This window comes from Clupea harengus, chromosome 11 (genome assembly GCF_900700415.2).
Source record: "Clupea harengus chromosome 11, Ch_v2.0.2, whole genome shotgun sequence".
In the NCBI taxonomy this organism is placed as follows: domain Eukaryota; kingdom Metazoa; phylum Chordata; class Actinopteri; order Clupeiformes; family Clupeidae; genus Clupea; species Clupea harengus.
Window position 1 is genome coordinate 24,170,207 of NC_045162.1, and position 17,416 is coordinate 24,187,622.

The 17,416-nt window shown below is 40.1% G+C and overlaps 1 protein-coding gene across 1 annotated transcript; it reads right to left on the reverse strand.

Annotated features, from left to right (window-relative positions):
- Positions 1-1,590: 1,590 nt before the first annotated feature.
- On the reverse strand, positions 1,591-17,150 carry LOC105908880 (collagen alpha-6(VI) chain-like). The gene is made up of 18 exons (XM_031576943.2): positions 17,142-17,150; positions 16,931-16,993; positions 15,534-15,596; positions 15,195-15,257; positions 14,959-15,021; positions 14,576-14,626; positions 13,775-13,810; positions 13,616-13,678; positions 13,454-13,516; positions 13,173-13,208; positions 13,046-13,082; positions 9,485-9,978; positions 9,176-9,242; positions 7,688-8,365; positions 6,703-6,799; positions 6,312-6,433; positions 3,601-3,666; positions 1,591-3,351 (listed from the first exon to the last, which is right to left on the reverse strand). Exons 1-18 carry the CDS (start codon positions 17,148-17,150, stop codon positions 3,179-3,181), a joined length of 2,244 nt encoding a protein of 747 aa, XP_031432803.2. The 3' UTR covers positions 1,591-3,178.
- Positions 17,151-17,416: the final 266 nt, after the last annotated feature.

Here is a 17,416-nt window from a genome sequence, read left to right on the forward strand (position 1 = left end):
CAATATTTAAACTTCTAATGAAAATTAAACAAGTTGTGTTGGACAGCAGGTTGCTCCAGAGTAAACTAAACTTTCTCACTGACGTTTTAGAGTGACGACATAATGCGAAAAATTCTAACATAGCCAGGTAACAATAGATGTCATCATCTATGGTCATTTGTGGTTACCTTTAATTAGAATGAACGTGCTGACGTACGTACGGGCCTACGTGCCTAATATTATGGGGGAATTAAAACCATACTGACATAGTCTTACAAAGATTTTCACTCATTTATGAAAAAGCAGATAAAACAGTGAATCAATGCTTTGAATTCGCTTCGCATTTTCGTAAATCATCATAAATATCCTGCAATCCTTCTGGGGGGGGGGGGGGGGGAGTGACATCAGAGTTGGCCGACTTGCTGTTGAACACCCAAGTTAGGTTTTCCTTTTCATTCGTTTCAAAATTAGAAAACATACTCAAGGATAACCCGCCAATTTCTACGACCTGGAGTTGAAAACGGCAAATAATGAAAGCCAAATCAAGAGAGAATGTCAAGTAACCGTTCTCGAATTGTTTTGTTGGCTAGCTGCTGTATTCAAAGACAACTATTGTTATTCTAGGACCTAGAATCTAGGTTGACAATCTGCAGGCTATGTTAATAATACAATAGCTAGGTTACTTTGTCATTCGAAACATCTGGAAAGCTAGAGCTAAAATAAACGTATTCCTTTATTTAGAGTTCTTATTTGTTCTGTTTTGTGTTGACTATACTACATAACCTATGTGTTGACTTTACCAACATAGTCAGTATACTGTATGAGCTAATTGCAGTTTGTTTTATTAGCCATGATATGTAAGCTAGCTAGATAGTAGCAAAATCTCCATTCTCCATTGTCTGTGATCCTAGGCTCAACAACTTCAGTTCTTAGCCCATTTATTAACTGTTCAAGTAGGCTTTGTAATTGAAATCCCATTTTCGTCTGAGATTGAAAGGTGGTTAATAATACTGTAGCGCCTAGGTCCGGCTGTGGACTACCAGTGACAGTTTCATGTGTTCATAACTGGGCTGGTATACAGTATACGAACTTGATGAATGCATCTAGGGGAAATATGTTAACTCACATTATATCTGTAGCAGACTTCAATATGCTCAAACACAGGAAATAAATCAGCAACACCACTGCTTTGCCTGCAGATGTTTTACCGCAAAATTATTCAGTATGAGAAGAACAAATCAATCTCATTTGGCACTTCTCAAACATGTCTCCCTCGAAGATGTGGCATCTACCAAACTGCTAACAGGGGACGCTACCCATGAACCCCTAGATGGGGTGTGCTAATCCTTGCTAAATAATGTATTGGACTCTGAATTGAAATGAATTTCACTTACTTAACAATAGCATTAACATTCAAATAGTGAAAAATGAAACCAAAAACGAATTCCGTGTGTATGTATATTTATAACCCCTCCAACAATCAGGATGGATCTATATAAAGATCTCCATCAACCCATGGAATTTGGTGAAATAGTCTGGACTATCCACTTCACTACATATTAAAACGAATAAAAGAATCTTCACTTGAATGTCTCACTACATGTTGGTGGAATCCCCAGACGTCATTTGGATTGCGTAGGACGAGATGAAGTGCTTGGATGAAGGTGTTCAAGTAGGTGTCTGCTGTTGTAGAAGATACTGTATACAGTGGCAGGAGAGGCCAGGGTTATAGCAACTATGTTACAGCTATACCTTTTAGGAAACTGAATCACAGACTGCATCTTTAACACAAACATACATATATGTTTTTTTTTTTTTTTACATATTAGCATATCAATACAATTCACAAAACAGGAAAGTGTTTTTTTTTTTACTTGACTTTATTCGCAATTGACATTCAACACCAGTGAACAGCACCAAAGTATTAAACAAGTAACAATCTTACGTTTTCACAATGTTTTATTCCACATTAGATTAGATTACAGAATCTTAGATTTTAGACATGATTTATTGTAACTAGGCCAAAATAGATATAATAAGTACAACAGATTTGAAATAATACTAGGGATACCAATGTAATCTTTTGTTTAAATCGAGTTGTTATTATTCTGGATATCAATATTATAGTATGTTATGACAATTGTCAAAAGACAGTAATTTAAAGCCGCCTAGTGAAACAGCCTAGCAAATACAGTTTGAAATAATGTCACATTATTAACTTTATGTTCTTCCAATAAAATACTTTTTGCTACTAAAAGCCGTTAGTAAGTGTTGCTATAGGCCTATATCCTGCATCAGAGTTACTACATTGGTTGAATGTGTCTCACCTTTGTTTAATTACTGTGTCTACAGTACATTAGTACACAATGCAGATGAAACTAAATCTGAGGTTTAATAATTAAAAAACTGTGCCAGAGAAGTAATGGCAGTTCATCATAGAATTAGAAAATGGGATTAACCTGTATTACGTGAAGAAGTCTGATGTTGCAAGATGTTCTGGAAGTTGGCATGCTGGCATACTTTGACATACTTTGCCAGATCTTCTAGAGCCTGCATCAATAAGTATAGCTGAAGACGGCATATTTAAAGCCACCTTAATCTACAGGGCATAAGTGTGGCTGAAAATGGCATACTTAAAGCAAGTATAGCTGAAGAACCTGGTTAGACTGGCATTCGATCATTCTTGTTGTGGGGAAGTCTCTCAGTAATACTTGGGTGTGTCTTGAGGTGTATTCTGTTGCTGTGTCTGATATTGACGTGTCCTAACCCATCGTGAGTATGAAGGGGTGGTAGCTCTGGGATGCCAGAGACCACTGTTGAGCCTTCTGAAGGTTCAACAAAACACTGATGAAGGAAGGTGCCCACTTGATAACCTCAATGAAATGGTCACAAAGGTATATTTCTTGTTGTTGTTAGGTATTGGTAATTATTGGTATGATAGTTGAAGTGCACCCCTTTGTGTAACTTAAGCTTGGTTGTTGGGTATGAGTACTTGCATAGGATAGTGAGAGGTTTGGCTGCAGTGGGAAGTCCCCAACCAAAAGCACAAGGAATTTAACATCTTCTCCAGTGTACTAAAAATAAAATATAAAAAATTGGGACAGTGAAAACAAACTATACATACTTATCTTGCACCACCAAGGACAGTTGACTACACCTGGCTATACTGAATATTAATGTGGTTGTTTTTAATGTGCATTTAATGTGTCCTCATACAGCGAGCCTTGCAGTCTGCCTTGGTTCTGAAGCGGTTTCCATTGCCATCACAACCGCCATACCAGAAATGAAGGCATTCATTTTGCACTGTGTCGTAATACCACTTCAGAGTGAACTCCCGGCACCTTCCCCCGTCTTTTCTAAGGGTGCACACATCTGCAAAAGAGAAGCAAAAAATGTTGATGTGTGTGATGCTTATACAGTTTGTGATACAAAAATGTGATATCAATGAATTAAGTAAGTACATATGTATTTTAATGTTTGGAACTGGCATTTTACAAATATTTAGATGTATTAACTACATAGTTCTGTAGATGCTATGCAATATTTAGTTTCAAAGATAAGGACTTTTTAGTGGAATACTGTAGAGTTTAGTGTATACTTTGCAGAGAGTACTTAAGATACCTTGAGAGAGGACTTCACTACCCTGCAGTGTTGTTGCATCCTGTCTCTGCTGGAATATGTCAAAGTCTGTGAACACAAATCATAAACCAGCCAAAGTCAGGTCAGAAGAACACTAAAGTGGCCATAGACAAAGATCTACAGACTACAGTGAAGTTAAATAAAGTGATTTACTATAAACCATTGGAAACTTTTGGTTACTCTCGCAAGTGAGGTGTCTCACTATGGGATACACCCTTTCCTCAGAAACCTTTAATACTAATTCGTCAGCCCTATTGGCTGGCAGTCATGGCGCTTGTGTCTGAGGTTATGACCCGCCCCACTATTTAACAGAGTAGCACAGCATCATCGGGTCATTCTAAACAAGGACACATCTTCCTAGTTTAGAGTTGCCCGGCGTGAACTGCACACAGTGCACACAGGGAGTGTTTTGCTGACACCAACGCTGTCTTAAATGACAATATCTTCCGTCCTACGCCGGTGAGCGGCTCAAAGGGTGGGACTGACATAACGTCCAGCACCATGGACAGCGCTCATGATGGGGAAAGCGTCTTTGAAATTGGGAGTGTGCGATGCGCTCCCTTCATAAAATGGCACACCAGTGGGTGTTGGCCCACTTATTTACCCTCAAAGCCAACATGGCATACAGAGAGAGCTGCCAAGAACATCTCAACAGTTGAAAAGGCCCTAAGAAAAGGGTTTCCTTTTCAATTAAATTCTGTAGGAACGACAATATAACTGCTACAGAGCATTGAAAAGGGAGCTCATTTGTAATACCGCACCAGCAATCATTACAATCATAACGTTGACAGGGCCCTGGCGATCTGAATGGTCTTAAGCACATCAGGCAGCAAGCCACATGTGCTCAAATTAATCCACTCACAGGCCAGGCCCTTAGTGCCAACCTCTCTGGATAGGGGTTAAAGATTTCAAGCATTTCAGCCGGTATAGCAAACCCAGTGTGTGTCCTTGCTGGAGATCCTGTTTCGACAGCTTTGCATTGCTGCAGCCATCTAGCTGGTCTACTAAATGTACTAAATGTAGGTCCAGAAGTATGGCTCGAAGAAGGGAGGTGGGGTGACCTAGCTTCAACAGTTTGTCTTCGGATAGTTTAGAGTTAGCCGACAAGCGAACAAGTATTGCCGTTGTTTGGAGACAAGCCAGCTAGCTTGACTGTATATGGGCTATGGTGAAGCCTGAGGTATTTCGTCCTTCTTCCTGGCTTGAAAATATCCAGCGCCGTTGACGAGAATTCGCTCTGTCCGTGGACGGTTAAACTGGACGTTCAGCCAGAAGACCGCAAGTCGAGATTGTGGGAAGAGATTTTTGAATGACCCAATGAGGCTATGTCGCCCTGTTAAATAGTGAGGTGGGCTCTATCCTAGGGCTGGAGTATTGGTATAAAGGCTTCTGAGGAATACACGAAGGGGGCGTATCCCATGGTGAGACACTGAAATGAATGCTTGAAGGAGAAGTGGAAGTGTTACTGCATTGCAAATATTGATACATTATGTATTCTATGAATTGATTGATTCTATTGTGGTACAAGAGTAACATGCTATTTTAGATATAGTCAGACAGGAGGCTATTTACAGTTTATTTATTTATTTTTACTAGTTTTGTGGTATTACAGTTAGCAGTTTATTAATTATTTAATGTCAGTTTAATGGAAGTATGTCCATGCAGTATGCAAGACCACCATCTGATAGCAAACCTTAAAATGACTGTTATTGTGCAAAGGAAGTTCTTAAAGTGTGATTACTAAACCAATTATATTAGGGTTTGTTTAGACAGTGTACAAACAAAGTCCACAATCATGTTTGTGAGGATGAGAGGTATTCAACTTTCCGTATCTACAGTACAAACATTTACTTTCTGTATTATACTGCTTCCTTTTACCATCACAACCACTGTAGCAGAAGTGTTCTGGTGTTTGAGTTCTGGTTTTTCTGGCAACATGTGCTTTTTGTTTACATTTTGATCATGTGGTGGTGTCATGTGCTTTTTGTTTACATTTTGATCATGTGGGGGTGTCATGTGCTTTCTGTCTTTGTTTTGAAATAATATGTGTCTCTGACTCCGCCATTTTGTGTGCACACCTGATTTCTGTTTGTTGCAATTGGTTTGTGGGTATTTAAGCCCAATGTGCCTTTCACTCTCTGCCAGATCTGGCCAGTTTTTACCTGTGCCTTTCCAGCATTTAGTAAGTCTGCTATATCCTGTTTGCCTGTGTTTTTGACCTTTGCCTGATTCTTGACCTGACCCTGTTTGGATTCTGTATTTTGGATACTGCTGCCTTGGACTCTGTTTGATTATTGGATTTTTGACCTTTGCCTGCCTGTTGACTATTCCCTTTGGATTGTTGCCTTAGAACTTTATTAAAACTCTGAACCTTGAGCTTTGTTGTCTGCTAGTGGGTCCTTCACTACTCAGAGTCGTAACAAGAAGGGTGAGCGCCAATCCACTCATTTGGCTTTTATGTTCAATTAGTCTAAGTTTATGAGAAAATAATTCAAATGTGTCATGCATATTAATATTCTATATGGTGACACAACAAGACAATTATACATTTACAGTTTATGCTGTCTGATCACGTCCATGGAGACATAATTGGAGAGATAGTTAAACTCGACGAGCACATGATTCCTGCCCTAGATGTCATGAGGTTGAGTCATGCAGGCCATGAGACTGAGAGCGATGAACAGAAAGCATACCACTGGTGTCTCCACGGCCTGAGTGTTCTATACCTCCATGTCCTGTTTTGTCAAAGGTCTTTGTCTGATCAAAACGGAATTTGGTTGCTTGTTGGTTATAGTTGGGAGTAGGCCATGGGATGCTGATGGAAAAAGCACACATTTTATTTAGCATTCATATGGATCTGCAGTTCCTTGCCAGATATGGTAGGCTGCCCACTGAACATGTACACAGTACTTTTCAGTAATTCACTGAGCCTTGAGTCAAAACATGGAATCTAGTTAAGTGAAAATAGTTCACTGCTCTTTTGAGCTCATTAACTCCAATCAGATGGCACGATACGATGTATTAAACTGAATATTGAATAAAACTGAAAGTGTGAACTTGTGTGAAATCAGTGTCACATCTTACCTCTCTAACAGAACACTGGTCAACCCTTCGTCTATCTGTTGCTGGAAATGCTGACACATCCAGTGCTCAGATGGGATAGAGTATGTGTTGATTCCCCCTGTGTATGTTGTAGCATAGAGCCGAATATAAAAAACATAGTTAATTGTATTGCGTGTAAAACAAATATGTTGCATATAAATAACAATACAAACAATAACAATACACTACAAACAAAACAAGATAAGTGTAGGCTCACAATTACATAGATGACATACATACACAAACATGCATTAGACATATGTACACACACATTACATACATTTACATAAATACATACAGAGATATTCTCATTGTATTTGTCACTTTGTACTTAAGCGTCTGCTAAATACCTAAGCTACAGTAGTGGCTCCTAGCGGAAGCCAGGCTTCCTCAGATATAAATGACGAGTATCAGCAGGTACTTCTACTCATAGATATATATATAAAGGCTAGATGTCTCGTCCGCGTTGCCGGCCAACGGAGTTGAACGTCCGCACATAGCGGCCATCTTGCCCCAGTCAGCTCGCTCACCCATCACATTGAGTTGGTAGTGGTATGTACTTTTTAAATAACCCTAACTTGCTCAATTTTCAACCGATTTTTAAACGGGTTGGTTAGTTATAACCGTCAGAGATGTAGTTATGACACTGCATACTTATGAATAATTACGTTTATTTTCATCCCGAATTATAACCACGTTAATAACGTTTGTAAGAAACCAAACCATTTGTAAATCGGTTGAAAATTGAGCAAGTTATGGTTATTTAAAAAGTACATACCACTACCAACACAATGTTATGGGTGAGCGAGCTGACTGGGGCAAGATGGCCGCTATGGTTCGACTCCGTTGGACAAGACATCTAGCCTTTATATATATATCTATGCTACTACTACATTGGTTCTAGATGTCTGTAACTTATACATCTTGAACAGATGTCTTTTTAACTTCCACAATTGGGATTCCTTACTCTTAAGGAAGCTCAGGAATACTCGCAAGAAGCGATTGGCGTACTCCCGCTCTCCTCGTTTCACTTCTCCCAGGTGGACCACATGTTGATCCAAGGGTAGGCTGGCAAGTTCCTCCACTTGAGTGCTGTTGAAGCTGTCCCCAACAGTCAGAGTGAACAGCACCACACCCTGACATCTTGCTAATTTGGCAGCAAAATCAAGCTGGGCTCTATCCCAGTAGCTCGTTTCCCCACCAACAATGGCCAGCACCATTTTGTTCTTCCGTGGCTTTGCGGCTGTCAGGAGGCTTCTTGTGATGACCCACTCCACTGCATATCCCAACCCAGAGGACCCACCAAGCTGCTGCATACTCTGGAAAATGTGGCTTTTTATTAAACCGCTGTCCTTATACCTCATGAAGTCAAACTCCTGTTGGACAGGAACCTGTCCTGCTGTGGGTGCATATGAGCTGGGGACCTGCTGATACAGGGCAACCCTGGCCTGCTTATCAGACCTGGATGGCTGACTGCTCACAGCTATCTGCTCTATCACTGAACCCAGCAGCTCCTTCATGCCCTCATACTGGTCTGCTCGTACATTGCGTGACCCGTCCACCAACACAGCCAGATCCAGGTCTACTTGGATAGGAGCTGGAGCTTTGTTCACATTGGAACAGCTTGATTCTTTTTTACAAGGATCTGAAATGAGTGAAAAGAAGAGCACATTTTCAAACTGTGAGCCCTTTAAATCATTCATGCTAAGGCTACAATATGTAAGGGATAATGTAAAGTCCGGTGGTCATTATTGAAAGATAAATCCCGACGGGAGGAACAGGACCCTGACGTGCAGCGGAGCGGTCTTGTTTCGTCCTAAATGGATTTAGAACTTTAAAGTTTCAGGTGTTGCGTAGCAACCCATTACTGGCTGACTTCAAGTTACAATGACTTTCCGCTACGTTAAATGACCGAGCTACTTGCGGAATGATATGAAAGATGTGAATTAGAAGCACAAAACCTGTTGCCAATGACAGCAGTCATACATTTTTCGCAGCGGTCATTATAGAGAAATTACAGACCTGCGAATGTTGGGGTGGCCCATTCAAAATCAAGGAAACTTTTTGGAGCATTCCGAAGAGCTGTATAATAACTTCACTATCACAAATAGCCAGAATTGTTTCTTTTGAAATATAACTAATATTCCACAGCTGCCACAATGTTGATGAAAGTAAAGAAATCTGAATCTGTACCTCATTCAGATTCAGATGAACAAACAGTGCATAAAATAATAGTGGTTATGTATCTAGAGAGATAAAAGTCCCATTTCCAGCTATACTTTGCAGACATAACACACAGCTATTTGAAATGTACATTTTTACTAGGAAAAGTAATTTAGGCTATTATAAACTGGCCTTATATACAGTACATACACATAAATGCATACTTATTATGCAAGTAAGAGGAATAATCATGCTGGCTTACCGAAGCATATTATACAATTTTGAACCTCACTCAACTGCGGTTTCAGTTCTTGATGACTCTCCACCAGTTTCACTATAAAGCTGTGGGTTTCATCAGCCTGTGTAACATCAAAGAGTGCTTAGTGACAAACATAAGGATGTTGACCAAATACTATTTGGAAATGTACATATAAAGTAAGGTCAGTTATCAGAGTATCATGAAGTTTGCAGTCAAATAAATACCAATGCATGAGCTCATACTACATATCTTTCCTTATAACTTTACAAGTCAGAGGTCTGCCTTCCCATGACCAGGAGTCATAACCTTTTCCCTTGTTTTACATCTTTTCCCTCAGCTTACCTCTAAAGCCTTTAAGACATTAGGGACATTCTTGAAGGAGATGACAGCAGGGTGAATGTCGTGGGCTTTAATCTCCAGGACAGCGGTGTTAATTGCGTCGACATCCTGAGAGGCCCCGTTGGTGATGAAGACTGCCACCTTCCGCATCAGCAGGCCCTTTCTCGTGCGTTTAAAGACATGTCTGGCCACGAAGCGCATGGCCGCCCCAATGTTGCGGCGGCTGGACGTGCGTTCGAGGGCAATGTTGTTCACCTCGGTGAGGAGATGCTTCTTACGTTGGTAGTCTGAGAACCGAATCAGGTACTTGACACTGGAGCTGAAGGAGACAACTGCCACCCGCGCGCCCCTGGGGCAGTTGCTCTCAGCAATGGAGATGTCCTCCAGTAAATGATGGACAGTGGCACGCATCCTTTCAAACACCTCAGCGGTCACGTCCTCGGACATGTCGAGGGCTATTACCAGCTCAGTGGGGTAGGCTGGGCAGTCCTTGTGACCTGAGAACAACAGAAAAACATCCCATATAAGAACGATACAAAATGAGTGGTTATAAGCACTGCAATGTGCTACACAGCATAAAATGGAGACAGACAATAGCAGTATCAACAAATATAGGCCTTATAAGTGAGCTGAAATCTGATAACAAAGCACAAAATGAGCAGACTCAAGGCAAGCACAAGCAGCATGGTAGCGAATGCAAGCCTTTCTTCAGGAGGACAACGTGTCTTTACTCCACATCTCCCTAGGTGTGATCAGCAAAGCGAATGAAGCCCTTGCACCACCCAAAGGCTGTTGCCCTGCCACTGCAAGGCCAGTGAGGGTGCAGAGGGGCATTTCAGCATTTATTAAATATTTGTTGATGAGAGATGTGTCAAAGTTATGGAAAATCTACAGTGGTACATTTTGATTCGAGGAGCTTTAAAGGGCTTAGATAATAACATTGGTAAGATTCTGAAAATATACTGTGCGGCAAGGACTCCTTAGCATTCCTTAGGTAGGCCTACATGTTGAAGCTACACTCTTTCATATAAATTATAGCACTGTTCAAATAAATTGACTTACCCATACTGCAAGCTATTTAAGAGGAAGAGATCACAGACAATTAGTCAAAACCTCTTAACTGTAAAATACAAAATATCACGGAACACAGAACATTATATTTCAATCGTTTCAATGTGATATGAAGTACAAGCAGGGTGCAATTTACCAGGGGACCCCCCACCCCCACCCCCCCCACCCCCCCCCCCACCCCTGGTCTGTATATCCCTTCCTCTGCTGAATACATTTTATCTCCGGTAGGGACTAAATGCATCACACTAAAAACATCTAGTAGGAATCACATAAGCAAACCGCTGGCCAGCACTTGCCTTGCACACCTGGCCTTTGTGTTATCTATTTAAGCCAGCAAGCTTTAACAGCTGCAAGGCTTCATAATCTATTGCAGGGGTTCTCAAACTTTTGCAAGCTGGGCCCCCCCAAAGCTGGTTAGGGGTAGTTGGGGCCCCCCCAGCGCGCGGCCCGCCGCCACCACCCTCAACTACACCACCATATATAGATAGATAGATAGATAGATAGATAGATAGATAGCATATTGTTATTGATAGGCCTGACATGTCAAGGTTAGGCTATTGTTAGGCCCATAGCCTTATATTATATTCAACTATTTATTATTATTATTATTATTATTATTATTATTATTATTATTATTATTATCAGTAATAGTAGGCCTATTAGTAGGCTATTCATTATTATCACCATCATTATGTTATTATTATTATAATTAATGATTATCGACCAATTATTATTATTGTATTATTATCATAATAATAATTAGTGTTATTATTGCTATCATTTGGATACTGTTATTATTATGGGCCTCTTGTGATCTTTACAAAAAAAATCCTACAGGTCTGTCAATGTGAGACATGAGCCTGCTTTGCACTGCAAAGGTTCTCAAATCGCGAAAAGGAGGCGCATTTTTAAGGCTATGTCGCAAAGCTGATCATTGCTATCCAGAATGACGAAATAGGGGAGATGCTTAAGTCTACTGTCACTCTTCAGCTGCTCTTCCATGTCTATTGACAGCTCGTCTGCTGAGCAGAGAAATGGATCCCGAACTTAGGCGAATGAACGGTAGTCCTCTTTGAAATAGGACCCAAACTGATTTCTGATATTCGGGGTGATACAATGTCATTTGACATAAGTATTGCGCTGAGTTTAGCTCCTATTCTACACGTCTTGCGCGGCCGGCAAAATCCGTGTTTCGGCAATTGTATGGGGTTGGCCAAGCTTAGCAATTCTATGAGCAACTACATAAGATGCCTCCAGACACTGCTTGGAGATGGTGGTTCGTTGTTGCTGGAGGCCATCACGTTCATGTTTAAAGAAGTCCACAGGCTTCTCTTTCTGACTTTTACGAATCAGAAACGTGTCCATAGTTGTGTTTGTTTGCTGATACAGTGTGTGTGAAGTTAATAAGGTTCTAATTTCAACGTCGTGTTCTTGTATGTGTGGTTGTGAACGACATGGATAAGGATAAGGCTGTGCTAGGCAATGATTCCAAACAAAACTAACTGTACACAATGTAGACAGGGACAGCACAAAATAGTATTCAAGTGCTGGTGTTTTATTTGTTGCAACACGGTGGATGATACAAAAATGTAAAGGTAGGTGTTAAGGAGAAAAGGGCTAGCTGCAGTTGGAAAAAGGTAGCTAGCTAGGCTAGCTCTCGGGGCTACGAGCTTTTTCAAAAGACTGGAGCAAATTACTCCTTAGAATAGGCTACGAATAGACCTACTGCAAGCGCAGTAAGGTATTACTAAGGAAGGAGTGAGTCTTTAAAAAGACTGTTTATAAAGCAATGAATATCTGAATGATACAGGAAACAAGAGAAATTGAACAAACTGCAGAGTCGTCTCAGGGTGAGCGCTTACCAATGCCTGCGGTTTTTTTTTATACTCGGAAACTTAGGTGCAACTCGCGTTCAAATGATAAAACTCCGTTTTGATTGGTGGATCAGGAGCAAAACCGTATTTGATTTGTTTGGGTCAGTCCAGCCCCTTGCATTTCGCCACTGAGGGAGCTTTCACTAACCAGTGACAGGTCGGACTTAGTTTTTTTTTTTTCTCCGTCTGTGACATCGCGCCCCCCCTGGAGAGTGTTCGCGCCCCCCCAGGGGGGCGCGCCCCCCACTTTGAGAACCACTGATCTATTGCATACAGCCCAGTGTAGCCCACAAATCACGCCCTGAGTACCAGTTTGTTCAACTTAAAATATGTGGCTTAAAGGCACAGTTCACAATTCTGGCAAAAGTTTTTTTTATATTTGAGCACAGCAGCCAAAGGAATTGCATCCCCCTTTTCTATCCTCAAACACAAGCACAGGAGCATTTTTGAATGCACACACAGAGTAGACCGCTAGAAGACCATGAAGAGCAATTTGCTGTATTTGACAAAAAGTGTAATGGATTAGAATTGCGGACTATACCTTTGATGGGAAATGGAGCTATAATTTATTTGTATACTGTGATACAACACATACCAATTGTGTACAATGTAAACATACCACAGTTGTCTCGCACATAGTTGACCAGTTCACAGCCCTATAAAATACAGTGTTTATATCTTAGTTGGGATGTAGTCTCATCAATGTAAACAAATGTAAGTAAATGACGATGAAAAAATGAACATACAGTCATCTCTCTGGGTCCTGGTAATCCTCTGGAGCCCTGAAAAGTAAACAGGATACTTTTATTCCGACCTGATTTTTCAAATTAGCACACACAGTATAAAAAGGCCTGCAGTATTAGAGAACTTATGACAGAAAAAAATTCTGTGCAGTACAACAGAGTCAGTTTATTTCTCCTTTTGATCTTCTAGCATAACACACGAACTTACAGTACATCTTTATTTATGATGCACTGCAAGATGCCAATCTTGTTTATCATGTTGATAAAAAAACAATCTAACTTACCCTGTGCCCAGATAGTCCTGGAGTTCCGGGGTCACCTTGGGGACCACTGTTGCCAGCATTGCCCTGATTTTATATTTTATAGGTCAATCACAAATATGATATAATAATATCTTCATAATACAAAAAAAAACAATATTGGAATGGTTGCAAGACAGTCCTCACCCCACGTCCCTTGGTTCCATTGGTTCCAGGACCTCCACCGCTACCCTTTATCCCATTCTCTCCCTACGGGGAAAATACAAATTATATTTATGTTTTAGTCTTCTCTGTTAATTTACACAAATTGTTTAGTAATTATTAAGTATTTAAGTTAGGACTTACTTGTAGCCCTGGAAAACCTGGAAAACCTGTCCCACCCTTTGAAAGATTGCATTGATAAATGTAATGTTTGTTAAAATTACATAACATGTCATACCACAGAGATTCACGACACACATCACCTCACTGGTATTCAATTAAAAAGTATATGCAACATTGACTCCAGGTTTGACTGGTGCCTTGTGGTGTTCATAAAAATCTGAAAAATTCAGGTCAAAATATGTCCCGTATACATGTCGAGATACCTCTGAGCAGGATATTGTTTAATAGTTTAAAGGCTGCAAAGGTTACCAAATTGACGGAAAAACACCAAGCTGGAAGGCTTAAGGATGTCTGAAGTTTATGGGACAAGAAGAATGCATTAGTGGTAAATATTGTGGTAAATACAATTAATCTGACTCCATGAAATTATGAAATGACCTCCAATATTACCAAGCAGTATATAAGCTAGTGGCACAGTAATGGCATGGCACATGTAGAGTTAAATGGATGGTTCATGAAAGAACAGTTTATTACTACAATAAACGGTAAACTTAAATGTTACCAAACTGAATGTAAGTGACTGCTGCCCACATCACAAGGATCAATTGGGGACCAAACATGAATATACTTCAATCATATACATTTGCACATAACTTGGAAGTCACAAAAATCTTTAGGTTCTCTCTGTGACAATGGAAGAGGCTGTAGCAAGCAACCAGGTGGCCAATTCATACGCGCCAGAGACAGACGTCAGAATAGAACATCATCTGTAGTTTCTATGACTTGTCTTTCTCAATTTCCTGTTTAGCTACTCAGTTGTACCTTTGGTCCTTTTGGTCCAGGAGGTCCGTCGCCACGACTACCATCCCGTCCCTGATTCAGCAAAAAAATGAAAAAAAATTAAAGTAGTCATGGCTTTCTTACAATCAGTGATGAATTTGTATTTTGCGGGTTTTTTTCGTGTTAATAAACATGCAGCACAACTGCATCATTATGTGTTTTTCTTGGAGGGTAAATCCATAGCTTTATCTTTGCCACTAGCTGACTCGTACAGAGTCCGTGCTTTGTAAATGGGAAACAAAGAGGCTCCGACTTAGCCATACACTATTCCAGCCAATCAACACATGGCTTCAGGAACACGGAAGCGAGGTGTGTAATACGATTGACTGTATCTTTAAGTGCGAGAACTATTAAAATAGACAAACCGGGGGTCCTCTAGGGCCCACTGATCCAATGGCTCCTTTAACTCCGGAGTCTCCTTGTTGACCCTAAACCAAGACACAGAAAAACAGGAAGTCTAAAGTTAACAAATTGGGCTTGAGACAAGACAGAATAAAACAACAAGACAGTAGTGCTCTGATGACCGTAAACAACAAGAGAATATTGTGTGAGTGTAAGGAGTTCAAGAGTATGTGAACAGATGGCCATGTAGTTGACAAACCTTCTTTCCCTTCTGTCCTGGACCTCCTCTGGATCCTTGGGGACCTGTAGTTCCTGGTGGGCCCTACACAACAGTAGTGCACTGCATTATGGTACTGTTGGTTTCCATCTTTCTTCTACTTCAGTTTACCTAGTTTCATCAATCCTTCACAGATCTGTGAATATATTGCATGTACGGCGCACACTTCAACCATAACACTCAATTTTCCCCAAGGTCTGTTGACTGCACTGCTGACACATTTGTGCTTTTGTAACTATGAATTTTATTTGTGTTGAAATCTTGACAAAATGTATTTGCAAATCTGCATTCTCTGATCTACACGGGTTCTGAGACACTTACCTGAAGTCCAGGAGAACCAGGGTTACCAATTGGTCCTGGCTGACCTATGGGCCCCCTATGTCCCTGAAAAAAACATGGAGTATCAGGGATGAACAGCCCAAGAGGCAGAGAAAAGAGTAAAGATTAAACTATGAACAAGGATTTCATAATAATCTTGTACAGTATTATACCGTTTTGACTCAGTGTGAGACCGTGAAACTGAGCGGTGTAATTTTACAGAAGTCAGCATATGGTATCCTGGACATACAGGCATTTCATGGCACATTATTTCTTAAACTATGTGCCTGATTTCTTATTGATGGCTTCAGTCTGCGATTCTGGAGAAAGTTTGTTGATATTTGAGCTCAACAGCCAATGAAATGACACCCCCCTTTCCTTACTCCCAAAGCAACATTTGAAGTCAGTAGGAGCCTCTTGGTTTATCATTCCACAGCCTAGAGTGTGGTCCAACGCCACGTGCTAGTGCTTACAGAACAGACAGCTAGAAGACCATGAGGAGTTTGCTGAATTTGGCAAAAAGTGTGTTCTATGAGAACAACCATGCTAGATCATTTGATGTATTTATCTGCCATATAAGATTTTAAAAGGCCTTTGTGTTTTTAAACATTGTATATCTTTACAATAATTTGGCCATTCCTTGTTTCCTCTCTGAAAAGGTAACCATGATCATGTATCAAAAAGTAGCTTGCTTTATTGTTTGATTGAATGTTTCAACAACAAATTATTTCCCAAATCCTCATATATGCACACATTATATTTAACATTTGCATGTGGCCCATCAAGTGTATTTTATATTGTCTCAGCACCAACTGATAACAATGAATTTGACCAATACTCCTTACACATCAGCTGATGTGACTGAGTGTTTTTTTTGCCTGAATCCAATTTGCTTAAACCAGATTTTATATGGTGGTTCTGTTTCCAACCTGTCAACAAAACCAGCCTTCAAACAATCCAATAGAACCAATGCAAGTTCTCAAGAATGATGATGAGTAATGAGCAAAGTGTGACAAACTTCTGTTTGCGATCTCTGATATTACTCAGCTGCCAAATAGATATCTAATTCATATCCAATTTAGTTCCACTCACAGATATGCATATGGTGCATATGGATCTAAAGATATCCAATTGCATGTGCTTCTGTCCAGATTAGACTGGTATGACATATATCTGATTTTTGCCACTTGGGAATAAAAAAAATGGAATTGGGTTGTATTTCCTTTGCAGTGTAAACATAGCCAAAGGGAATATTTATTTTTCTCTCTGATTTGTTATAGCATAAACATAAACATTAACATAAACATAACTTGCAGATAAAGGACAAATTCCTAGCCAACTAGAATGTCTAATGAACGTATGTTGCATGATAACACTCGAGGTGATGCTGGGAGTGATACCTGGGGTCCTGACAACCCAGAGATGCCCTTAAGTCCAATTTCTCCAGGATCCCCACGCGATCCCTGTAATAACGTGAGCATGATTACAAATATTAATGAATTCATATTAAAATTATTGATATCAACCATTTTTATCTGTTGAAATGTATTCTTTGTTAGTTATATTACACTGTCCAATTAAAACATGGTAGACTTGTAGCTTGCTTGATACCGTAGCCATTAATGATGTTAACTTTGTGAAAACTATTTGTGAAAACAATTCATAACAAAATCATAACCACAAATACGTCACATTGAAATATTGGCTCCATGCTAACTTTAAAAAAAAGTTCTAGTTAGTGACGTGAAAAAATATATGGAGAGAGAGAGAGAGAGAGAGAGAGAGAGAGAGAGAGAGAGAGAGAGAGAGCACTGGGAAATAGTCCCACCATTTGTATTGCAATATAGAAAACATTGTTGTGAGGTGGGTTTTGTCTTGCACTGCAA